Genomic DNA, 26,625 nt, shown 5'->3' with positions numbered 1-26,625 from the left:
CAGGAGTATAAGCAGGTCGTGGTGGTCTTCTAGGAGTCTCCTGCACAGACCGACGACCAGAACTAGAAGGCACATGCCCTCCACGTGAGGGTGTAGATGGAGGTGGCGATAGCAAAGGAACAAGACTCGGAACTCGAGCACTGCTACTGGATGGTGGAGGTGGCATGGCTGTTGCAGCTGCTTCATCTTCATCCCTTATAAGTTCCTCTTCTAGTTCTTCAAGATGTATAGTGCCATCCTCCAAATTGTCTTCCTCTGGGTGGTTGTCCCAAATTTTATATGTGGGATCCTCATAAGCCCGATCACAGTAATGACTCAACAACCTCAAGTTGTAGTGCACATAAACCAAGCTTTCTTCTCGGTTTTCATTGAGTCTGTTTCTTTTCACATTATGTATGAAGCTGTAGGTGCTCCAACACCTCTCTGCAGAAGAAGTATTTACAACTTGTGATAGAACTTTTTTTGCCAATTTTGGCAAAAGTCCCTGGCCGCCATATGTTTCCCACCATGTGAGAGAATCAAATCTGTCTCTGTCTTCCATTGCATGGAAGTTACCAAACAAACCAGTGCCACTGAAGTATTTGCCTATTTCAAGGCGCACAGCTGCACATTCCTCCTTGTCAGGTATAAACTTTTCTAAGGCTTGCAAATGTCCTCTAGTTACCTCTGCATCTAAATGGGGTTTGGTCCTAATCCCACCCCCTGATGTAGGTTGGCCCAACCAAGATGTAGAGTAGTATTTTGGCGTAAGGATATACTCCAAGCAATGTAGTGGGTGATTAAGTTTATTCCACCGTACACACACACAATCGTGAATTAGTTTGTACAAGTCGGGATCTCTGTTATGAACAATATCTTTTATTTGCCCCAACATGGTATCCATCTGCCCATACACCTCGCCAATCATTGGTTTATTTGTATCTGCAAACCGAATCATGTGATAAATGGGCTTGGTGAAATCCAATACTTGCCTCACACTTGACCAAAACTGACCATTAAGAGCGGCCTCCTCCACCAGTTCAAAACCTCGCTTGTCAGCTGCATTTGTAGCCCTTTCCTTTAATACCTGCCATTGTGGACTTGATACCATGCTAGCCAATGACTCTCTTACCTTCAAAAGGCGCCTGAAGGTGAGGTAATAGCTACCAAATTTGGTCTTTGCAATCTTCAACAACTCTAATCTTGAGTGACTGCGGGAAAGGCCATGGGTATTGCTATGATTTGTAATAAATTTTATCATTTGTTTGCCTTTCTTGTACAAATCACCAATCCATTTGTATTGTGCATTTTTGTTCTCGACAACATCATGCATCAGAAGGTTCAATGTGTGAACCAAACATCCAGACCAAAATATGTTGGGGTATTTATCCTCAATAATTGCTCCCACTGCCTTAGAATTAGGAGCATTATCAGTGATAACTTGGATGACATTGTATGGCCCAATACGGTCAATTGTTTCAAGTAATGCTTCTGCAATGTTGATGGCGTTCTTGAACTTGTCTGAGTAATCATATGCAGTTAGAAAGATGGCACCACTAACAGACACAACAAGAACACTTATCAATGGCTTGCCTTTTACATTTTTCCATCCATCAGATACAATGGACACCCCATGGTCAGTCCAAGAACTTGTCATTCTATTCAAAGAATGTGTTAGTTTTGCTATTTCATTATCAAGTCCAACGGTTCTTGCCTTGTCATAGCCAGGGCTCTTGTATCCTTTAGGGGCATCATTTATGGCAGAAACCATTTCGTGCCAATAAGGTGAGCGAAGAACATTGAATGGTATCCCACATGCATAGAGAAACCTGTAAACCTTTGAATCCACATCATTCCTACACCCCTCATCAAGGAAATCTGATATGGTTCTACGCCTTAAAGCTAGTGACCCTGTGCCTCCATATCCACTGCCTTGGGAGGTTGCTGAAGGAGTTCTTTGTGCTTGTGATTGTGAGCTTGGTTCAAAGGAACCCCTTGATTTTTTAGGTTTGTATTGTTTCTCCTCTTCCCTTATGTATTTGGCTCTATCTGCTGTTGACACAGTTGCACAAGTTTTGATTCCTATTTGTTTATCTCCATTCCATGGCTTTTTCTCGCAGAGGTGTTTTCTGGCACGGGTGTATGAACCTATGTAATTATTGTTCCAATGGGGGCAATGAAATTTAGTGGTTCCACCCCCTTTCCCTGCTTCAGGCCTGTTAACATATTTCCACAATGGGGTTTGGTCTTGTTTAGTTTTTTGAGAGTCATGTTCACCCTCCTCCAGCTCCTCCTCACCGGGGTTTTCATCAAATCCACTTTCTCCAGCTTCTTCATCCCCCTCTTCATTTTGGCCCCTCCGTTTCCTACTCTCCAGCACCATAATAACCAGAAAAGGGACCAAGAAGAGGAAAATGCCAAGAAATATAGCCAGGTCCATGATGTTTGATATTTGTAGGCTTTTGAATCTGCAAAATTTAATGGGAATGGGAATGGGAATATGAATGAGAAAATTAATTTAATTTATTTAGATTAATTAATTTAATTTATTAATTTTATTTAGATTCATGATTTTTTTACTAAATAAATTAAACTAAACTAAATTAAACTAACTAAACTATACTAAATTACTACCTAACTAAGGTTTAAAATACTAAATTACTAAGTTACTAACGTAACTAACCTCTTTGCAGGCTTGCTCCTTGCTCCTCGCTTCTCCTCGCTCCTTTGCTCTTGCTCTCCAGCTTCTCCTCAACTCATTCAAGTGACAATGAATTTTTTTTTGCCCCCAAGTCATTTTAAAACTATTTATTTTTTTATTTTTTTTTATTTTTATTTTATTATTATTATTATTATTATTATAATTATTATTATTATTTTTTTGTAATGATTTATTTTTATTTTTATTATTTTTATTTTTTAATTATTATTATTATTTTTTTTTAATATTTATTTCGCGTTCGCGGATTCTTTTTCGCGCGAATCGCTCCCGGCGTCGCGCGCGTCGCTCCCGAAGCGAAAATTAAATGCTCGGGAGTGTTCGTTCCCTAATCGCTCCCGAGTTGTAATTTTCGCTCCGGGAGCGACACTCCCGAATGTGCTCTCGATTTTGGCAGGGAGCGTAAATTTTTTTATCGGGAGCGCGCTCCCGCCCGGAGCGCGGATTGGGAGCAGGTTCGAAGGGGGGGGGGGGGCGCTCCCCCGCAACTCTGCACCTAGTGATAATATTTGAGCATCGGAAAAAATGATCATTAATTGAGAGGCTGAATCATAACATTGTGTAATTTTTTTTGGTTGCTTTGAACACTATATTATTTGTTTCCTAGGTTTCCTGTTTAATCGTTTGGCAAAATAACAAAGTGAGAGGATGTGTTGGAGAAGCCCTTGTTCTCAGGTGGAGCAGATTTGTGAATCCACTTGGCATTCATGGTTATTTTTTATATTGATCATTTTAATTTTGTTTGGTTTAGTAAATCTTAACATGGGATCGAGGATTCATGGCCTTCTACATGTAGCTTTGAACATAACCAAGGGCTTGAATGGTGGTCAGTTTGAAGGCAATATGTTCCAGTGTTCTATGGTTCAGATTTTGCTACTAGAGATGAATCTCATTAAGAGATAGTAGTTGATAGTGGCAGTTTATAAACTTGGCTAGTTTTCTATGGTTGAGCTTTTACTATTAGAGATGAAGGTCATTGAGAGATAGTAATTGGCAGTGGCAGTTTATAAAATTGGCTGTAATGTTGTTGTATGTGTTGATTTAGTGTTTCAAGTTTAGACATCGACACTCTTGAGAAGTTAATTGATTTGACAAGGTAGTTGTTCTTTATAGGACCACACTAGAGCAGTGTTTTAAAATTCGGCCGAACTGAATCGGATTCGGCGGAGCCGATTGAGCCGGACCCTTGGCCAGGTCGGTTCGGTAGAAAAACCAGTTCGGTGGCTGGTTTGTTACCGAATCGGCCGAGTCAACTTAGCGGGCCGAACCGAGCCGAGCTAGTCAAACCCTTGGCCAGTTTGTTAAGGTGTTGCGGTTGGTGGATGGGGAAAGATTGGCTATGGGCTTCATTTATGAGGCTATGGATCAAGCAAAGGAGCAAATAAAGGCAACATACAAGGATGGAGTGGCTAAGTATGGGCCCATTTGGGAAATCATTGATCAAAGATGGAACAATCAACTCCATCGCCCTATACATGCAACTGGGTTTTTTCTGAACCCAAGGTATCACTATAAAGCTTTGGAGGCAGAACTTAGAAGCTTCACTGGGGAGGTTAGCAGTAGCCAGTAGTACTGGTGCCTAGTGATGTTTTATAGTTTACTTTTGTTGTAGAGGCCATTTAGAGCCTCCTTGGTTATGTGTTTTTGTTTTGATCTCTATATCATGTATGTATTGGACAGTGCACTGGGTGCCATTTTGATATAATGGATATATTCATGAGCCGACTTTGATCATATGTTGTCTTCTCTCTATATTTTAATGCATTGTATTTGGAAACATGAATGAAAATCTTTAAAATTATGTTTTTTCGTAAAACAATAAATATTTAATGTATTTTGTACAACGGCCGAGTCATTGAAATCAAACTGGCCAAGTCGATACCGAGTCGGAGTCGGGGTTGACCCTCGGCCGGTTCCGAACCCGAGTTGGAGTTTTAAAACATTTCTCATGAGTGGTTTATCTCTGTTATAGATTAGAGAGATAACAGCTACAAAAGTAGGCCAGTGATCCCATGGTGCACCTAGGGTAAGAAATCTAAATTCTAACCCTAATATAGCCTTAAGAAGTGCACCCAGGCATGCATCAGCCTAGAATAAAGTGCGTCAAAGCATATAAGTTTAGACATGCAGTTGTGCACTACTCCTTGAACTCTGCCTCTTAGTTAAATGTGGAAATTCTCTTATGGAAAGTGCCCAGTCTAAAACAGATTGGCAGTTAATTAAAGATAAAATTAGCACCTAATCTGAAATGACAAAGGCATATTCTGTTCTCAATATGTAACGTCAGCTAAAACTGGAATTTTGCTACATAATTATTGCACCTTTTTCATCATGCCATCATTGCTGCGCTGAATCTGGTGAGTGCACTCAGCCACAGGAGGACAACTTAAAATATGTTTATTATGGAGGTCTCCTGAAATAGGTATATGATCCTGATAATCTTTGATTATATCATTAAGATCACAATTATTATGTCATTGGTCTCTCATGTGTCTGTTCACTGTTGGAAGTGGGTGATGGTTTTGCTAGCATAATCGTGGGTTTGGGGTATGATAAATATGTTGAAGCCCCATGTTTTTGTTAATTGCTTGTAGTGTTTTCAAGAAAATGAATTACTTCTTTTACTGTTTTACGTATAAAATTTCGCAAGGGTATTGTGTTAAACCATTTGATGTATGCTATACTTGACTGCAACTGGAAACAATTGCTTCAAATTTTGATAGTTAGAACTTAGTTCCTTTTCTTATTTATGAAATTGGATTCTTGAGGAATGATTACTTAGTTTGATTTTCATATAAAATTGGGTTCTTGAGACGAATGTGTGATACTGTCAACATGATTAGCACAGTAATTATGTCAGCTTAGAAAAATAGTTCATTCTACTCTAACTTGATGTTTATGTGAGGGTCAAGAGGATCAATTTCATCCGATTTTGTTTCTGAGTTTTGTTATTGATAAGAGGATCCACTTCCATTAAGGTCTCACTGGCATAAACCCATGGAAACCAGGGATGGTTGCATATTTTAAGTCAAGTGTTTGATATGTCACCATTTGTATGAACTTGAGATATACATCCTTGCTTGCAACCTCAAGGTGTGTATCAAACTTGGGTTTAGGTGGGGATTTAGTAGTGCCAATATTCAATGCACCCAATGCACCATTAAAATACGTACACTGTTATAATACACAACCACAAAAGGTTGATGGATACCGACGCCTCTTATTGGTAAGAGGATCCACTTACATTAAGGTATCACTAGCATAAACCCATGTAAACTCAGGGATGTTTGCATATCTTGAAGTCAACTATTTGATACATCACCATTTGTATGAACTTGAGATATACATCCCCGCTTGCAACCTCAAGGTGCATTTCAAAGTTGGGTTTAGATGGGGATGTAACAGTGCCAATATTCAATGCACCCAATGCACCATTAAATAGACACTGATATAATACACAAACACAAAAGGTTGATGGATTCCCACACCATCTGTGCTGTATGACACCTTGCAAGTGTTGATGAGTTCCTGCACCCCACCTGGGCTGGAGTACCTTGCTTCTCTCGGTGCATTGAAAAAATATATGACATTCAATTTGTTACATTATAAATAATCTTTAATTGTGGAAATTTGTTGACTTGAGCGTATAAATCAACAAACCACCTTTTGGACAAGTCTCAGAATGGGTGATTGTACTCTTGAACACTGTTTTTTACATTCCAAAATATTTTACTATTATCATATGGACATGATAGGCTTGCATGAATTGTTTAGTTAATCATCTCATAAACCTTCAATACCAAAGAGTCAAAGATAATGACCATGCAGATTGTTTAATATATTATAAACAATGAGCAATTTTTACTACAGATAATCTTCTTTTTTTGTATGTTTTCTCATGTTCCTCTAAAATGGCTATGTTTGAATTTATTTTGTAATGATCTTTTGAAGTGCTTGCATTTACTTATTGATGATTTTGTATTTAGAACCATTTTTGAGTCTTCTTTGTGATTTGCATACCTTCTGTCTATGACCATTCATATGCTTGTCTCAAAGATTAAGCCATGCATGTCTATTTTTTTTGTTCTCTGAAACTGAGAACAACTGTTGTTGCAATTTGTCTCTTTACATGATTCTTACATGTCTATGAGATGAAAATGGAATTAATTTCCCCACTGCTCATTGGATGGTTAGTAGAAAAATTGTATGGATGCTAGTGCGTTCTTTTGTTTTAGTTCTTTGTGTGGGCGTGGATTTGTGATGTGCATAAATGCTATTACATGTAAACCAAGACAAATTAATCAATTTTTTATTCAGTTGTACTTTCCTAGACTGCCATTATTCAAGTGTTTTTATTAGGCATTCTTTTGATGTTTGCCGATCAGTGTTGCCAATCTAACTGGATTTTCTGTTCTATGCTTATTATTTTTACAGGCATACAGAACTTAAAGTGTTGGTTCCTAAGAGTGGAGTCATTGGATTACATGCGAATAATATGAATATTGATAATGTCTTTTTGAATGGATTGCCTGTGCGGTTTAAATTTTATTCACAGCATCAACAATTTGAAATAGGAAAGAACTGGGGTTCTATCACTTCTATTGATGCGGCTGAAGCTGCTGGCTCAGCATATTTTTCATCTTTGGAGAGAGAGATGGCTCCGGATCTGCTCATTTATTGTGGTAAGGCTACCTCTGCAGAAAGCGCAGTACAGGATCCTGCAGATACAGAGAAGGTTGGGCAAATTATTCCAAGTGAGTGCAAGCCAGATGATGTCAATAAGAATGTTCAGCAAGAGGTGAAAATCATACATAAATTCGTGTCCTAAGTTTTCATTTGCTAGTTAATGTGAAAGTGTATTTTCCCTTGTGGTTCACTATTGTGGTGGTTTCTCATGTAGGTTAGTATTGAATGCAGAATATCAAGTTGGTTCGAGTTGAGTACTGGTTAGAGAAGCCTGAAGTAGGTGTTCATTTTATGGGCAGTTCCCTGCACACAAATAATCAGCTAAGGCGAGCACGCTGTTGGTTTCCATGTGTTGACTTTGGTCTACAACGTTGTTGGTAATGGTTTTGCCCTCGTGTTGAATGTCTGTAAAAACATGATTTTAGGATTAGTTTACCTGTCACCTTTCTACAAGTCTAACAATGATGTGTTTTCGTATGGTTATTTGGCTTTTTTTACATTTGGAAGATCAACTGATTCATTTCCAATTAACTTTTCTGGGTGTTCAGCTATGATCTCGAGTTTACTGTTGAATCTAAGTATGTTGCAGTTAGCAATGGCACTCTTCTTTGTCAGGTGGGTGTATAAAAACTTTATTATTCTTAAATATTTTCAGTTTTCCATGTACTATCTTGATTATATTGGGGGAGCTTGAAAATCAAATCAATAAGGAGGTGAATCAAACTGTATATGATATGTTAACAAATGACAGTAAATCTAAGCATAGTTGGTGCTGCTTAATGTAATGGATGGCCCTGAATGCAAATTTACAGTGTTTAGAACTTCAACTCTTGAAATATAATTGTTGAATCTTTCTTATATAGCATTTCTTTACCCATTGCTTCATTATTTGTTGGAATGTCCACTTCTGAGTGTAAGTCATAAACAAGTTATTACCACGAATAGATCTTCCAGCCCTAACTTTTCTTACTTTGTGTTAGCCCCGAGTTTTTGTTTTTGGGCTGTATAGCTACTCAATATTCATATTCATGGAGAATGACAAGCTGATGTAGTAGAGTCTGCTAAAGATACGCTGCCGCACAGTATTTAAAAATATGTATTTCCTTTGCTATCTTGTCTGTGAACAGTCTTGCTGCTTCAACAGAAAGTTTTAGATCTTGCATATACTGAAATCTAAGTTCAATCAACCTTAACAAGTATTCATAATGACCACTATGAGAACAACTTTCTCAAAGAGGAGATAATAGGTGCATCAGCGCAGACTGTGTATGAAGCTCAGGCTTCGTTCTTTGGTGTTGTGTACAATTGGGGTTTCTGTAGTGCCTGTGAGCTCCTTGTTGTAGTTCTCTTTCTCTGCTTCTGTTACATTAGTTTCTCCTGCATCTGCTGCATCAGCTTCCCCTACATCTGCTGCCCTGTCACTTACAGATTCAGAACTACAGATGGCAGTAATCAGAGCGTCATACTTACTGTCCAGTTGATCGAGCTTTTGTAGAACATCATTTCGAGTTTCCCTGCTCTCACTTCCACATTCTATATGTTGAATTTTGTAGCTATGGTCGGTCTTCATAATATTCATTTTTGTACTTATAATGATGAAATACAAACTATAATTGTAAAAGAAAATTATACAGAGCATGTTTTTCATGCTTGCAAGAAAAAGGAAAATATTTATTTTGTATTCAAAAGGAAAAATATTATAAGGTTCATCAAGAGTGGGAAAATTGAAAATTTTGAATTTGTATTTTGCCTCCACAAGAGACCAAGTCGGCCCTCCAAGAGACAAGTTGGCCTGCCCATGAGACACACCCATTCGCATGAGAAAAAGACTATAAAAAGGCCTATTTTCTCTCCTCCGAAGACACTCTTTGATATCAACATATCTCTGTTTTTGTGCGAAGAAAACAAGGAGTAGGGACGAAGATCAGAAGGAAGATAGTCCCTCGCTCTAGCATTTAAAGGAGGCCGAGATTTGGACGTCTATCTGTGTGTATTCCGAGGCTGAGATAGAGGACGTGTTTCGGCCATCTTGGAGACCTTATCTTTGTGATATATCTCTGTGGTATAGTGCGAGTTCTGTTGCAGACATGGAGGGTGTTTCTTGTTCTTGTTGCAGAGCTTCTGTGGACAGTATTGTTGAGGGTTGACTTGGTCCTTGGTGGTTAGTCATCTTGCTGGTTAGTTGACTTTGATGTATCTCTTGATGCATTGATTCTCTAAGGAAAAAGGTTGGCTGGGTTTCCCCCCCATTGTGGGTTTTACCAGGGTAAAATTGTTGTGTTCTTGTGTGGCTGTCTCTTAATGATCTTTATGGCATTTTTCTTTACTGTTGAGCTCCTCTATATAATTGCTTTATGAAGAAAAGATCACAAGAAATGGATTAATTTAACTAAATTCATAATAAGTAATTATCAGTCTAGAGGATGGCCTAAAATCAACACTATAAACTCCTTTACGTGCATGTAAAGGTCTAGAGTAGCCAGTGATGGATAATTTTCCCCATTTCCTAGCCCTTGTGGAGTTTGCGGTGCTTGTTCTCTTCAGCCACTAACCCTATTTGTAAAATTTTAATCTATTGGAGCAACTGGAAATTATTCTTCCAACTGATTAAAAATTAAGTGCAGTGTATTTGCTACGACAAATAACGAATAAAATCACGATTGCAATTTTCACCATAAAAGCACTGCAAAAAATAAAAACGCTGGAACTGAGAACTATAAACCACACACACAATAAATTTGACACAGTTAGTTTTGGACAAATGTCCCCATAAAAATCCAATGTTGGAAAACCAGTGTAGCAAATGAGTTTTTTATTATTATTATGCAGTAGTGAAATAACCTGAGTACAATCTATGGATGCCGAGCTGGCTATCCAATCAACAAATCTCTGACAAAAATACTAGAGAGAAAATTCTCTCTCACTAAAGGAATCTTCCCTACACCCTCTAACTTCGAGTCAATATAATGTGCATCACAAGGTGTCCAAAACAAACTAGGATACCTCTCCATAAGCAACCTGCTACTAGCAACATAATTTGTAACGTTGTCCATTATGGCTTGGACAACATTTTGTGGACCTACCTCTGGAATGGAGATGTCCAACAACTCGCATAATAATTGTGCATCTATAATATGTGTAGATGCATCAACTTATGTCATAAACATTGTTCCCTTGGGAAAACTAACTAAGAAGTTAAGAAAGGTCCTACCCTTTTGATCAGTCAAACCATTCGAAATCATAGTGCACCTAGGGTGTTCCCATGATGCCTTAAACTCCTTCAATCTAGTAGTGCAATAGACTTTTTCATTTTGAAGAATAAGCCCTCTCAACTCAACATAGGAAGGGGCTTTGTACCCTGGGCCAACAATAGAAACAACATCAAACATAGGCCGGTAGAACGAATTGTTCTTGGAAACACTGAAAGGAATGTCACTTCATAGTAAACACCTACCTACCATCTTGTCGTCTTCTTCTCCTTTTTTTTTAAGTGTCGACCTAATAGAAGGTTGTGCACTCGGTGTGGTTCTAGGAACAAAAAATTATGAGGCAACTAAGGGGTTGGGCACTATGGATTTGGAAGGTGATGTTGAAGTAACACTCTCACTTTCCCCCAATCCTTACTTTGCAATTTGGCTTTTCAAAATTTCCTTATTATTTTTGGCTTCATCTTTATCTTGCAATGATTTGATGGCCTTACGGATGATTTTTGGACTTGCCTTTGGGAAAAGTTCTATAATTTGACTCAGAATTTGCGCTAGCTAGTATTTCAATTGGTTGATACCCTTTAACATATGCTCACCACACAACTTGCAATTCAAAATTTGTCTGTTGAACCACCCCTTGGATTCACCATATTCCCACATAGGGTCCAAATGCCTCAACATTTTGTTTTCAATGTAATGATTGGAGTTTAAAGCTAGGGAACATTTTTTTTTTTAAACTAACATCAAGAATGGATCATTGAGATTGGATCGGATCTTCAACCGCAGAGAGAAATTGAAGAATCCTATTCAATATTATTGTTAAAGAGAATGATTATTTAGATCAAATAATCGACAAACAATTGAGCCAAATCGATTCCAAAAATTTGTTTTAAAAATTGGATTGAAGATTTAAAATATAAAGAATTTGAAAAAAATAAATCGAAAATTTAGTAGCTTATCTCACTATAGATATCCTATAGTGCCAAAAAAATTTGGGGTAGGACAACCCTCTTTACTCAAGAAAGTTGGGCTTTGTTGGGACACCCTTTCCATTGAAGGAGACATGCATGGATGAAAAAACACTACTATTTCCCTAAAAATATAAAGAAAAAAGGGTCATTGAAATCGCCATAGAAGCTAGAAAAAATAGGAAAAAAGGGTCATTGGAATCGCCATAGAAGCTAGAAAAAATAGGAAAAAAGACTTCAAATTACTGCCCATTCTTGTAAGTCTATCACTGCTAGAGTGAACTCATTGAACAATGCAAAAAGTTTGAACACCACTAAAAAATGCTCAACCTTCTCATCCTTCTCAACTCCTAGAAACCCTTTGCTTATCTTCAGAGCTTGAAACACATTGTTGGGCATGCAAAATGAGCGTAAAAACATCAAAAGCTAATTCAACTGACCTCAACAACAACACATGATTTTTTCCATTGACTCTGGAAAAATTCTCGACTTTACAGTGAAATTGGGAGTTTTTCAAATAAAAAAAATCGCCGATAAAATCGACGCTAAGAAAAACTAGTGAGTTGTCGATTTTATTGGGACTTTGGCAACACTGGGCTATTGTTGCACGCTCTAACACTCTAAGAATGTGTCACTTGATGTATGGTCCAACACCTCTGAATCGGTCTCAATAATATTGGTCATTTTCCGAAAGGGGAAGGTTGAGGGGACACCTGGGGTTTGGTGCACTTTGGAACCTCACCTACTACTTGTTTCTTTGACATGACAAATCAATAGAAGTATCAGGTGATTGGCTTGGACATCCCATTGCGGGGCATGGCATGCAAGAGCTAATATTTGTGGCTGAAAATCCCCAAGTAAAGAGGGCTAAGCATCTCTGGTTCTAGTGTTTGAAGCAAGTAGATAGGGAGCACCTTGAGCCCCCTTAGAGGTAGTGATAGTGTCCTCTGATCTCATAGTATGGGCTCACCTAAAACTGAGGTGCATCTCTGTTTCCAACTTGTGAAGGTGGCACACCTTGTAGATCCCATCAGATTCTGGTATATGACTATGTCTCTATTTGGAGTTAAAGGGAGCTGACTCTAAGATGTCCCAAAGGGATATTGAGCGATTGCTTTTGATGCCTGTGCATATAAGGGGTGTGAAAGATAATGCCATATCATAGCGCCAGAATGTGCTCTAGGTGGGAGGACATATTTCAGCCCAGGTTTGTCGATAGTGAGGTCCAAGTGACCTGAATATACAATCTGTAGATATCTTCTTTGATAGTTTGATTCAATACTTGTCAAGTTGGCAAGAGATAACTCAATGCATCAAGGGAGAATCTGAATGGGGAAAGGTGTTGGGGGGGATAATAATCGATTGGAGAAGCCAAGAGGCCTTTGACAAGGAATCTCATGCATGGCTTGAGGGAGGATTTGAAGCAAGGGACTTGGATGAGCAAAGTGCAACATAGGGTTACCTCTCTCTACTGGTGGTAGAGTCTTTGAGAGATCAGACTCCATGAAGGAAAGAGACCAAGCAAAAAATGACTTTGAGGCAAAAAGGGTGGATGTTCAACTGTACATAAATGATGGGCCATTGAACTGTTCACTTAGAGTAGATGATGTGCTTGAGAAGCAAGGTTTGTACTCACTCCAACCTAGTCCTTTCTGTCTCCTTTGCTTTGATTGTACTCCTGTTGGAGTTTGAAACTCTATGCATTGTGCATAATCTGTCAAGCGTGGGTTCATAGAGGTACATGATAGTCTCAAGTCTCTAGAATAAGGCCTCCCACAGGATTGATCCAAACGCTTTTCGAAAGTCAATAAAGCTACAAAAGACTTTGAAAGATTCATTCTTGGCCTCCTCAATTATGGCCTTTAGTGTGACGATATAACCATTGGTTTGGTGCTTTGATGTGAATCTTTCTTGCAATCTAAGCAAAATGTGTCTCCTCCTAGGCTTCTTGGATAACATAAGATGAAGGGTTGTAGTGTATAGCTTAAAGAAAGTGTGGCCCACCATGATTGTCGGATAATTGTTTTGAACTACTATAGTTGTTGATTTGTAGATTAGGATTATATTATTTACTCAAGGGTTGTGCTTAGTGTTGAATTTTGTAGCTATGGTCAGACTTCATAATATTCATTTATACTTGTAATGATGAAATATAAATTATATTGTAAAAGAAAAATGATATGAGGCATGTTCTTCATGCTGTCAAGATTTTTTTTCTTTTATATTCAAAAGAAATTTTACAAGGCATGTTCTTCATGACCTTATCAAGAGTGGGAAGATAGAAATTTGAATTTGCATTTTAGACACCACAAGATGCCCAAGTCAACCTCCTAATGACGAAGTCAGCCTTGCCCAAGAGACACCTATTCAACCCCCTCCAACATATATAAAGACCTCTTGTCTCCACTCCAAGGAATTCACATCTCTTATCAAACATATCCTTGATTTGGTTCAACAAAGAAGGGACAGAGAAGAGAAGGTCTAGTTGGAGAAAGAAAAGAAGCCGAGCTTAAGATAGAGACTCCTCACACATGTGATCACTCTGCCACTCTTGCATGTGTAATTGTAGGTCTTAACTTTTGGTCACAGGTTTGAGATTCTGAGGTAGAAGAGAGGTTGAAATTCGACATTATTGTAGACCTAGTGCGAGCTTATGAAGAGGCATCTTGCTGGTTAGTTTGACCTTGATGTATCTTGTTGCATTGATTTTAGGGAAAAGGTTGGCTATTTTTTCCCTTTAGTGGGTTTTCCCAGCGTAAAATCTTGTTGTCTCATTGTGCATTATGATCTCTATTGTTTTATTGTCTATGGTGTTGAATTTCTGAAGTATAATTACTTGACGATCATCTTGTTGGGCTAAATAACATCTTGCATCATTGGAAGTAATTATCATAGTTCAAAATTAGAAAGTACTTGCATTTATTGTACTTGAAAAATCGACATAGTATGAAAGTTTTGGTAAAGGAAAGAGCACTGAGATCACTCTTGAAAAGGACCTATCTTGAGATCACTTTGAAGAAACCGTAGATCTACAATCAAGTTGCATCCATGGCCTCTACTATGAAATCAAAGAACAAGTTAGAAGGGGTTACTAGATTTAGTTCTTGGAAGACAAGTATTGACCTAATTCTCGCAAGGGAAGATCTTTTGGAAATTGTGCAAGGCAAAGTGACTGATCTTATAGATGAAGCAGGAAAGAAGTAGTACAAGAAAGATGACTTTACTTCCATGAGCATTATTGTGGACTCTGTCAAGGATAATCTAATACCATACATCTCAAAGCTAAACACTTCAAAGAAAATGTATGATGCCCTAAATGATTTGTATACCATCAACAATATTGGTCAAGTCATGAGTTCGAGAAACGAGGTTTGTGATATCAGAATGACAAAGAATGATACAATGGCTTCATATTTTGTGAGGATCTCTCAACTGAGAGATTGACTACAAACTATTAATTAAATTGTTTTTGACAAAGAAGTTGCCACTATCATGGGATTCGTTTGCAACAGGTATAAGCAACCAAAAGGAAGCTCCAAGTTTGGAAGAACTATGGGCAACTTGTTCTTAGGAAGAATGAAGACTTTTGTCTAGAGGAGGAAAGTCAAAGAAAGAAGACTCTCAAGCCTATGCAACTCATTTCGAGAAAGCTCCAAGAAGAAAGAAGTTTGGTTTTCAAAGGAAGAAGAGGGATTTTGATAGAAGACCTAATCCTGAAAGGAAGAAAGATATATCACAAATTCAATGTTTCCATTTTCAACAAATTTGGTCACTTCAAAGCCCAATGTCCTGAAAGATTCATTGATAGGAAGAAAATAAACATGCTACCATGACAAAATTTGATGAACATTCCAAGTGACTGAAAGTTGAAGGAGATAAAGACCACTCCTACTCTTCTGCTCTTGCAGGATATTTTGCAGATGACAACAACATATTGCTGATCAACAATGGTGGTTCAAGACTATTATAGGGGATCATGATCATCTTACAAGTTTGATGGAAAGAAAATTGACTCAGAAGGTGGAGCTTGGGTACAACAACAACTATGTAGTCAAAGGAATTGGAAAGAGGTGGAAAGAGGTGAAAACATTCACTTTAGCAACATGCTCTATGTTCCAGGTTTGAAAAAGAATTTGGTTTCCATTTCATGTTTAGAAGATAAACGAGATAGAGTAGCCTTCATTGATGGAAAGTCCTTGTGTGGGACAAACTCTTGGGGTTCGTGGATGAAGGTTGTATAAACTCTTGGGGCAACCTTCCTAATCTTTAATGCATAATGATATTAATGCTTGTGAGTTATGGCATAGAATATATGCATAACTTCATTATAGATCTTTGCTAGCTTTGAAGCAGATTGTTTCAGGTGTACCAAATTTGTAGATGGATCATAAAGGTGTGTGTATGATGTGCTCTTGAAAATAATGTTAAGAATACCTTTTCAAGCAATGAACATAGGTCCAAAGAGATTGTGGATCTAGTCCACTCAGATGTGTGTGGTCTTATGCTGATGACATCTCTTGGAGGAGCTCTTTACTATGTATCCTTTATTGATCACTTCTCTCGCAAGACTTGGATCTATCTTATGACATCAAAAGATGAAGTTTTTAGTAAGTTCCAAGAATTCAAAGTTGAAGTAGGGAACCTGGCAAGGAAGAGAATGAAGACTCTACGATCATATAATGGAGGAGAGTACACCTCCAAGAATGGAGTGGCTGAGAGAAAGAATAGATCCATTGAAGAGCCTATGAAGGCAATGCTACATGATCAAGTTGTACCAATGTTCTTGTGGGGAGGAGCAGCCAAGGCAACTGTCTACATCCTAAATAGAAGTTCTCATTGAGTTCTGGAAGGTAAGTCCTTTGAAGAAGCATTCACTAGTTAGAAACCATAGGTTAATCATATGAGAATCTTTGGTTGTCCAATGTTCATACATTTACCCAAGGTTAAGAGAAAGAAGGGGATATTTGTTGGGTACAATGAGTTATCAAAAGCCTACCAGATCTATATCTTAGGCAACGACAAGTTGGAATAAGTAGGGACATGACTTGTGATGAAGATGTTGCTTATTGGAAATCTATAGGAGCACCCAGACACTGAAGATGAAGAAAAAAAGCACGTGGATCCCAAAGAAGAAGATATAGGTCCTCCCACATCTTCAAGTCATTCTGAAGATCATGAAGAAATGCTGGAGGGACCTTGTGAATTGTTGGATCCTATGGTTGTTCTAAAAAATAGAAAAAGTCGAGCTTAGCTCAAATCTACTTTGCAGGATGTAGAAGGACATGCAACTCGACGAGGCTCCTTCAGGGAATCTAAGAGACCTAAGAGGTATTCTAGTTATGCAACTTTAATGACTAAGTTGATTGATTTTGAACCTTCCAACTTCGAGGAGGTATCCACCTAATAAGTGTGGAAGGATGCAATGATGAAAGAATACCAATATATTATGAAGAACGTTGTTTGGGATATTGTTCCAAGACTCAAAGGAAAGTCTGTGGTAACCTCAACGTGGATATAAGCACGCAGCAGATGGGAGCATTGACAAATATAAGGTAAGACTCGTGGCTAGAGGGTTCTCCCAGAAAGAGGGGGAAGATTATGATGAAACCTTTGCATCGGTTGCCACGTATGCCACAATTAGTTCTCATTTCTCTTGCTTTGTTTATGGGATGGAAGTTACATCAGATGGATGTGAAGACTGCTTTTCTCAATGATATGATTGGGGAAGAGTTTTAAATAGAGCAACCTCAAGGTTTTGAGGTTCATGGGAGAGAATCTCATGTCTGCGGATTAAAGAAAACCTTGTATGGACTTAAGCAAGCTTTGAGAGTTTGGTAAGAATTGATGGATATCTAACGAGACTTGGCTTCTCTAAGAGTGTTGCATATCCAAACCTTTATATCAAGGTTGTGAAGGGTGAGCCCGTGATGCTACTACTACTATATGTTGATGATTTGTTCTTGGCAGGTGTAGAGCATCTTATTGTTCAGTGTAAGAGGGAGTTGGCATCTGAATTTTACATGAGGGATCTTGGTTGATGTATTACTATTTGGGATTGGAAGTTAGGCAAAAACCTAGGGAAATCCTTCTGGAGCAAGGAAAGTATGTCATTAGGATCCTTCAAAAGTTTGGAATGATGGAATGCAAGTCTATGGCAACTTCTATGATTATGAATTTGAGAAGGCTAAGGGATTCTCAGTCTGATCTGGTTGATCCATCCATGTACTGAAAGTTGATTGGATTGTTGATGTATTTGGTTAATACCTGGCCATATATTTGCTTTGCAGTGAACACCTTGAGCTAGTTCTAGATGGAATCGAGACATGAGCATTGGATTGCAACATGGCACATATTGAGATATTTGCATGGTATTGTTGATTATTGCTTGAGATATGCCTCTAGTGGTGACATATAGCTGCAGGGATATATGGATTCTAACTAGGCTGGGAGTGTGGATGACAAAAAGAGTACATCTGGTGTATGCTTCAGTTTGGGCTTTGCTATGATATCTTGGATGAGCAAGAGGCAAACATCTGTCACACTCAATATTGTAGAGGTAGAGTATTTTGCAGCTTGTTTGGCATGTTGTAAGGGAGTATGGCTTGGTAAGCTACTCTTTGGATTGTTTGATGAGATGTTGGAACTGACTATGCTATTCCATGACTGTTGGGTTGTGTTATATTCTTTCCACGACTAGCCCACGTAGTTAACAGGGGGTTTGAAGGGCACCTTTAACCCCACTTTATGGTTTTGGACCCTATGTTAGGTTGGGCGGACCCACCTATGGTTTTGTGCATGATTTTCGCACATGTTTTTTGGATGTGATGGTTTTTCGGTCCATGGTATTGGATGCTTCGACATGTATAAATATGCATTATAACATTGAAAGGAACATAATGAAAAATCAAGCTGGTAGTCCCGGTTTTGGGATCCAGGGGAAAATCTCTGTGTATATGTGTTTTATGTGTTCTACTCTCGCATTATTTATTTTCTGTGTTTTAGAATTCGTATGTAGGTAATTTCTGTACGGGGTTAAAACCTACATTTGGTATCAGAGCAGATTTGGCTTCAAGGGGATGCCTTTGTTGCTGAGGGGTTTCGCCCGGGCCTGTGGTAGACCCTGTTCAGTGGGAGATCTGCGAGATCGATTCTGGCGGTGAAAGAAGATGGTGAGCAGTGGAAAGATAGAGATCGAGAAATTTAATGGTCAGAGTTTTGAGTTGCGGAAACTCAAGATGGAGGATCTGTAGGTGGATAAAGATCAGTGGATCGCGATAGATCTGGGTACTAAACCAACGGGAGTGTCCGATGAAGAATGGAAGAAGTTGGATCGGAAGGCAAAGAGCACAATACGATTGTGTGTCTCAGATTCAGTATTGCTGAATGTATCAGGGGAAGCTACAACAAAGGTTTTGTGGGACAAGTTAGGGACTTTGTACCAATCTAAGTCTTTGGTGAATAAACTGTTCCTGCGGAAAAAGCTGTATATCCCGAGGATGAAAGATGGAGACTCGGTGATAGAGCATCTGAATGCATTTAATACTGTGCTAAGTCAGTTAGCATCTGTTGATAGTAAAATTTCAGATGAAGATAAGTGCATCTGTTTGTTGTGTTCTCTACCAGATTCGTGGGATAGTCTGGTTATTGCAATAGGTAGCAATGCAACTGCCTTGTAGTTTGATGAAATAGTCTCAGCCTTGCTGACGGAGGAGATGAGATGGAAAAATATGGAGAGCCAAAATGATGATGCCTTGTTTGTACGAGGACGGTCCCAGAACATAAACAAAAATAAGTCATCGAGTGGGAGATTCAAATCTAGAGGGAGATCTAAATCTCCAGGAAAACCTGTAAAGGTGGTGTGCTGGAAATGCGGAAAGGAAGGCCACTTCAAAAGGGACTGTAAATCTAAAGCTCCTGACAAAGGAAAGGGGTCTAATGAGGCTCCTTCTGCAGAGGCGAAAACCACCTCAGATGAAGGTGGGGATGTGTACTTGGCTTCTTCAAGTACACATGTAGATCATGAGGCATGGTTGATTGACTCAGGTGCATCCTTTCACTTCACTCTCCATAGAGAGTGGTTCTGTGAGTATGAGAAATACGATGGTGGTGATGTCTTCTTAGGGGATGATAGGAAGGCTAGAATCATTGGTTGCGGAAAAGTAAAGCTGAAGTTGCAAGGTGAAAGGGTTAGAACACTTCCGGGTGTTCAGCATATTCCGACATTGGCCAGAAATTTGATTTCTGTAAGCAAGCTGGATGATGCAGGTGTAAAAACAGTGTTCGAGAAGGATACCTGCAAAATGGTTCGGGGAGCACTGGTATTGATGCTTGGAGTTCGAATTGGAACTTTGTACAAGCTGCAAGGTAACACTGTTATTGATGGGTGCAACAATTCTGTGGTTCCTAAAAGTGGAGTAGAAAATCTTGTGGTCTTTGGAGAGAAGACCATGTTGTGGCATCAAAGGCTTGGACATTTTGGAGAGAAGGGCCTTCGAATACTTCATGGTAAAGGTATGGTAGAAGGTATGAGTAATAGCTCTTTAGATTTTGATTTTTGTGAAAATTGTGTATATGGGAAGCAGAATCGGGTGAGTTTCCCCTCTGGTAGTAAGAGGGCGAAACAGATATTAGAGCTTGTGCACAGTGATGTGTTTGAACCTGTGAAGGTTCCATCACTAGGTAATTCTGTGTACTATGTATCAGTTATAGATGACTTCTCAAGGAATACATGGATATATTTCCTTAAGAAGAAATCTGAAGTCTTTGACAAGTTTAAAGAATTTAAGGCTCTCGTGGAAAATCAGACAGAGTAGAAGATAAAGGTGCTGAGGACAGATAATGGTGGAGAGTTTTGCAGCAAGGAATTTGAAGAATTCTGTAAGAAGTGTGGTATAGCACGGCATAAGACTACTCCATATACACCTCAACAAAATGGAGTTGCAGAAAGAATGAATAAGACGTTGATGGAAAGGGCAAGAAGCATGCTCAGTGGTGTCGGGTTAGGACAAGAATTCTGGGCAGAGGTGGTGGGTACTGCATGTTATCCAGTCAATAGGTCACCTTCATCAGCGTTGGAGGATAAGACTCCACAAGAGGTATGGATTGGTAAGAAACCCTCTCTTTCATATCTGAGGGTATTTGGATGTGATGCATATGTACTTGTTCCAAAGGAGAAAATAACCAAGTTGGATAGTAAATCTGAAAAGTGCATCTTTATTGGGTATAAGAATGGTTTAAAGGGTTATAAGCTTTGGAACCCAGTAACAAGGAAGGTTGTGTACAGTCGAGATGTGGTGTTTAGAGAGCTGAAATATGTTATTAAACATGAAGTCCAACCAAAGGAACCTGAGAAGATAGAGTTTGAGCTAAAGGAGGAAGAATCAGAGTCTACAGTAGAGGAGGAATCAGAAGATGAAGAACCACAAACTCCGGGTGTGACAAGATCAGTGCGAGAAAGAAGGCAGCTAGAAAGGTATAGTCCATTTGCTTTCTGTTCAAATTTTGCTTTGTCTGTTACTGATGATGATCCTAGAACTGTGAAGGAAGCAGTGGATTTAGAGGATGGAAAACTCTGGAAAGAGGCCATGGTTGATGAAATGGCATCTTTGCACAAAAATGAGGCTTGGAATCTGGTGGAGTTGCCGGCTAGAAGGAAACCCATTGGCAGGAAATGGGTGTTCAAAAAGAAGACCAATGCGGAAAATTGGAGAAATACAAAGCTCGGTTGGTAGCAAAAGGTTATTCCCAGGTGCCGGGAATTGATTTTGGTGATATCTTTTCTCCTGTTGCCAAGGTAACTTCTATTAGATTACTTTTATATGTTGCTTTTGATTTTGAGGTAGAATAGATGAATGTGAAGACAACATTTCTTCACGGGGATTTGGAAGAGGAGATCTACATGAAGCAACCTGAAGGCTTTGCGGTGAAGGGTAAGAAAGAACTGGTATGTAAGTTAAAGAAGTCTCTATATGGGTTAAAACAGTCACCAAAGATGTGGTATCAGAAATTTGATACATTTATACGGGGACTTGGCTTCACCAGAAGCAAAGCAGATTACTGTGTGTATTTTAAATTAATTGGTGACCGTGTTATTGATCTGGTCTTGTATGTGGATGATATGTTGTTGGTTGGAAATGGCAAAGAAGTTATCCAGGATTTAAAGACCCAATTGTCCTCCAAATTCGACATGAAAGATCTTGGTGTTGTAAACTATATTTTGGGCATGGAAATTAAAAGAGATCGAGCAAAGAGGAAGCTCTGGTTAAACCAGAGGAAGTATGTCGACACAATATTGTAGAGGTTTAATATGCAGGATAGTAAACCGGTGAAGGTTCCTATTCCTGTAGGTGTGAGGTTATCTGCTGAACAGTGTCCCAAGACATAAGAAGAGGAAGAGGACATGTCTCGTGTTCCATATGCAAGTGCAGTTGGTAGCCTGATGTATGCAATGGTCTGTACTAGACCAGACATTGCACATGCAGTGGGAGTATTAAGCAGGTTTATGTCAAAACCAGGAAATGAGCATTGGACAGCAGTGAAGCGGGTTTTTAGGTATTTGCGTGGCACTAGTGACTATGGTTTGTGCTACCAAGGAAGATCAGGATTGAACAGAGTGTTGGATATTCATGGCTTTGTTGATGCACACTGGGCTGGAGATCTGGATCAGAGAAGATCTACAAGTGGGTATGTGTTTAACCTATTTGGAGGTGTAGTCAGTTGGATGAGTAAGAAACAATCTGTAGTGGCACTGTCAACTACAGAGGCAGAATACATGGCAGCCACTTATTTGGAGGTGCAGTCAGTTGGATGAGTAAGAAACAATTTGTAGTGGCACTGTCAACTACAGAGGCAGAATACATGGCAGCCACTCATGCAAGCAAGGAAGCAGTTTGGTTGCAGAGATTGCGTTCAAGTATGGAGTTAGTATAGGAAGCTAAATGGTAAACTGTGACAGCCAAAGTGCAATTTTCTTGGCAAAGAACCTCGCATATCATTCAAAGACAAAGCACATTGATGTTCAGTATCACTTTGTGAGGGATATGATAGAAGATAAAAAGGTGTTGCTGGTAAAGGTGGACACTTTGAAGAATAATGCAGATGCATTGACAAAATTTGTGAGCTCTGAGAAGTTCTTTTGGTGTAGAGAGACAATGGGCATTTCAGGGCTGGGAAAATGACTAAGCTCTCTTGTGGCCCCCTATGGAAAGAAAACAACAAGTGGGAGAATGTTGGGTTGTGTTATATTCTTTCCACGACTAGCCCACGTAGTTAACATGGGGTTTGAGGGGCACTCGTAACCCCACTTTGTGGGGTCCGAGACAGTGCCCTGGAAAATTTTGGTTTTGGACCCTATGTTGGGTTGGGCGGATCCACCTTATGGTTTTGTGCATGATTTTCGCACATGTTTTTTGGATGCGATGGTTTTTCGGGCCATGGTATTGGACACGATGGTTTTCGGTCCATGGTATTGGATGCTTCGGCATGTATAAATATGTATTATAACATTGAAAGGAACATAATGAAAAATCAAGCTGGTAGTCTCAGTTTTGGGATCCAGGGGAAAATCTCTGTGTATATGTGTTTTATGTGTTCTGCTCTCGCATTATTTATTTTCTGTGTATTAGAATTCGTATGCAGGTAATTTCTGTACGAGGTTAAAAACTACAATGACAATTAAAGCTTTGTGAAGCTGACATACAATCCTGTGTTTCATGATAAGTCAAGGCATATTGAGATCAGGTACCATTACATTTGTGGTATGGTGCCGAAGGGAGCAACAAGGCTCCAGTATATTCCTACTGATGAGTAGACATTTGATATTCTCACAAAGCCTCTGTCTCGGGTGAAGTTTGTATACTTCAGGGAAAACCATGGACTTATGGAGAACTCCTTTATTAGTGAAAGGGAGTATTGATGTGACATCAATAGGGGTATGGCTCAGACTGTTGGTGACAACAGGAGCATGGCGTGAATTGTTGATGTGTGGACAATAGGGGCATGGCTCAAACTATTAGTGACAATTGGAGCATGGCCTAGATTGTTGATGAGATAGCATGAGGGACAGACATTCTAGAGAGAATGGTCCTTAATGCCCGAACACTTAGTGGAGTGGGTGCCTTTTCAACATCATGGCATAGAGTGAGGGCTTTGGAGTTGGGACATGGGCGTCCCTAAGGTTTGACCATGGATGATGGCAACACTGAACTAGTCTGAGTGCCATGAGGTGAGGCGTCCATTAGATCATGGTGACTAGTTGAGTGGTACCATTGGTTAGAAGTGCTAACCTGGGTTATGGTACCTGTTGATGTGGGTCAACAGTGTTGACCTAGATGATGATGCTATCAATGAGTTGTACCTTTACTTAGAGAGAGAATGTATATTGAGAATGTCTGGATGGTCATTATGAATACCTCCCTAGCTAAGAGGGAGTATTGAATTTTGTAGCTATGGTCGGTCTTCATAATATTCATTTGTACTTGTAATGATGAAATATGAATTATATTTATAAAAGAAAAATTATATGAAGCATGTTCTTCATGCTTGCAAGAAAAGGATTTATTTGTTTTATATTCAAAATAAATTTTATAAGGCATGTTCTTCATGACATTATCAAGACTGGGAAAAAAAAATTCGAACATGCATTTTAGACACCACATGATGCCCAAGTCGACCTCCCATTGATGAACTCTTCCCTTCCCAAGAGACACCTATTCAACCCCCTCCAACATGTATATATAGAGACCTCTTGTCTCCACTCCAAGGCATTCACATCTCTCATCTTATCAAGCATATATTTGATTTGGTTCAACGAAGAAGGGACAAGAAGAGAAGGTTGAGTTGGAGAAAGAAAAGAAGCTGAGCTTAAGATATCGACTCCTTGCATGTTTGATCACTCTGCCACCCTCGCATGTGTAATTGTAGGTCTGAACTTTTGGTTATAGGTTCAAGATTTTGAGGTAGAAGAGAGGCCAAAATCCGACCTTATTGCAGAGCTAGTGCGAGCTTATGAAAAGGAATCTTAAAGTGTTTTGGAAAGTTTCACTTGGCATCTTAGGCATCTTGTGGTTGTCATCTTGTTGGTTAGTTTGAGTTTGATGTATCTCTTGTTGCATTGATTTTCTAAGGAAAAGGTTGGCTGGTTTTTTCCCCTTAGTGGGTTTTCCCAGGGTAAAATCTTGTTGTCTCTTTGTGCATTATGATATTTATTATTCTATTGTCTATGGTTTTGAACTTTTGAAGTATAATTACTTAACAATCATCTTGTTGTGCTAAATAACATCTCTACATCATTGGAAGTAATTATCATAATTCATAAATAAAAAGTACTTGCATGTATTATACTTGAAAAATCGACGCTTAGATATGTATGCCATCATAGAAGCGACATAGAAATTGATTGGGAATACAAGATAGTTATAACATATAGAACTATGTGCATTTATCTTACATCAAATACTTTTTTGTTTATGAGTAGCATAGGTGCCTTCTTACTAAAAATATGGAGAGAAAAATGGAGTTGTGATTTATCATAGTTGTTCACTTCTTTGAGATATGATGTTGGGCAGAAACAATGCCTGAATTTAGTTGTTGACATAAGACTAAATTGCTTTGTTAGATTTCGTTGTAATCCTTAACAATCCTGCGACAGTACAACCAAGATCTCCAAAGCAATGTCACATTGGAATCCTTTTTGTTAGCCATAGAGATGTAGCAACATTGGATTGTAGGAGGGCCATCATTACTCTCTTAAGACTAAAAGCTTTTTAAATGTGTCACCATCTACGTAATACTTCAAATTTCAAATGCTTCCCTTTTAATAATACATAATTTGATGGAACTCTGAACATTCGCTTGTGATTCTTCTAAGTTGTAATAAGTCATATTTATTTTGTTTCATTACATTGGCGTATTAGAACAATATTTATTGTTGCAATTAGTTTACAAGCATAATTGGGTGAACCTTTTGCAGTGCATCTTTGTTGCGAATCATCGTTCTTGTGATAATTGATCTTCTAGTATATTCCTCAATTGTTGACATAGGACTAAATTGTTTTGTTGGCTTTCTTGGTATCTTTAAATATTGTTGCAACAATACAACCAAGATCTCCGAAGTAGTGCTATAATGGAAATTTTATGCTAGCCATAGAAATGCCACAACATTGGATTTCAGGGGAGCCATCATGTCCATAATTGGTAGCAAGTGGCCTCAAAGGTCTATGTAGTGTTAATTGAGACACTATTTGCTTCCAATTCTTAGATGTTTTCTTTTAATCTTATATAATTTGTTGGACTTTTACTATGTTACGAGACCCATGGGGCCTTGATGTTAGTTTGGCAGATCGTGATAAATCCAACCATGGGACGAGATTCCTCTTTTCGAGAGGACCAATTTTGACTATTGAAGCGCTCAATTTGGACAAAGGAAAGTATATTTTTGAATTGAAGCCCACATGTGCACAAAAGGACTGGTCGACTCAAAAGATAATTAGACACCCGTGGATGGCTATACATACAAGTCAAGTGACCCTCATTTGGACATCATCGTTTTGATCATTCTTCTTTCTTTGTGTTTGGCTCGCACAGGTTTGAGGTTGGGTCATGGAGATTGGTTTGTATAGGTTTGAGATTGCAGAGTCCGATGCTTGCACGTGTGTTTAGGGTGTTTTGTTTCCAACCGTAGGCATGACACAAGGAGTTTTTGGTCACAACCACAGGCACACAGGCTCATGTGTGTTGTTGGAGGGTTTTAGCCGTGCACACATCACTTTTTGCGTGCGGTTGGAAGCTAGGGTTTGAATTTTTACAGTTGATTGCAGAGTTTGGCAGTCAATCGCAAGCTTCTAAATCAGGGTTTTGATTATTAGCATTGTTGGGTTCATCTCATGGATGTTGTTTAGTTGATTTTGCTGGATAGGATTATGGTTGAAGATATGGATCATTGTACTCTCTTTTGTTGAACCATTCAATGCCAATCTAATAAGAAGAAGAATTTGAAAGGGTTTTCCCCATAGTGGGTTTTGCCTTGGTCTTTGACCAATCTTGGTGTCTCTATGTGTGAATGCTTTTC

The 26,625-nt window shown here is 38.9% G+C and overlaps 1 protein-coding gene across 3 annotated transcripts in view; it reads left to right on the top strand.

Annotated features, from left to right (window-relative positions):
* The window catches only part of TAF2 (TBP-associated factor 2), a 317,600-nt gene that overhangs the window by 37,264 nt on the left and 253,711 nt on the right, over window positions 1–26,625 (top strand). For 2 of the 3 annotated variants that reach the window (XM_089433145.1, XM_089433144.1), the window contains exons 2-4: window positions 7,133–7,496; window positions 7,616–7,761; window positions 7,933–7,999. In XM_089433145.1, coding sequence (XP_089289271.1) covers window positions 7,133–7,496; window positions 7,616–7,761; window positions 7,933–7,999 — 577 coding nt within the window. Of the gene's footprint in view, window positions 1–7,132; window positions 7,497–7,598; window positions 7,762–7,932; window positions 8,000–26,625 lie in introns of those variants that run through there. The other variant, XM_089433146.1, reaches the window with a different exon arrangement.

The sequence above is a fragment of the Pinus tabuliformis genome, chromosome 5_1 (genome assembly GCF_031772625.1).
Source record: "Pinus tabuliformis cultivar Carrire ecotype Pingquan chromosome 5_1, CPIR1, whole genome shotgun sequence".
Taxonomy (NCBI): Eukaryota; Viridiplantae; Streptophyta; class Pinopsida; order Pinales; family Pinaceae; genus Pinus; species Pinus tabuliformis.
Note: the sequence above shows the minus strand (reverse complement) of the source record. Positions and strands in the feature narration are given on the sequence as shown.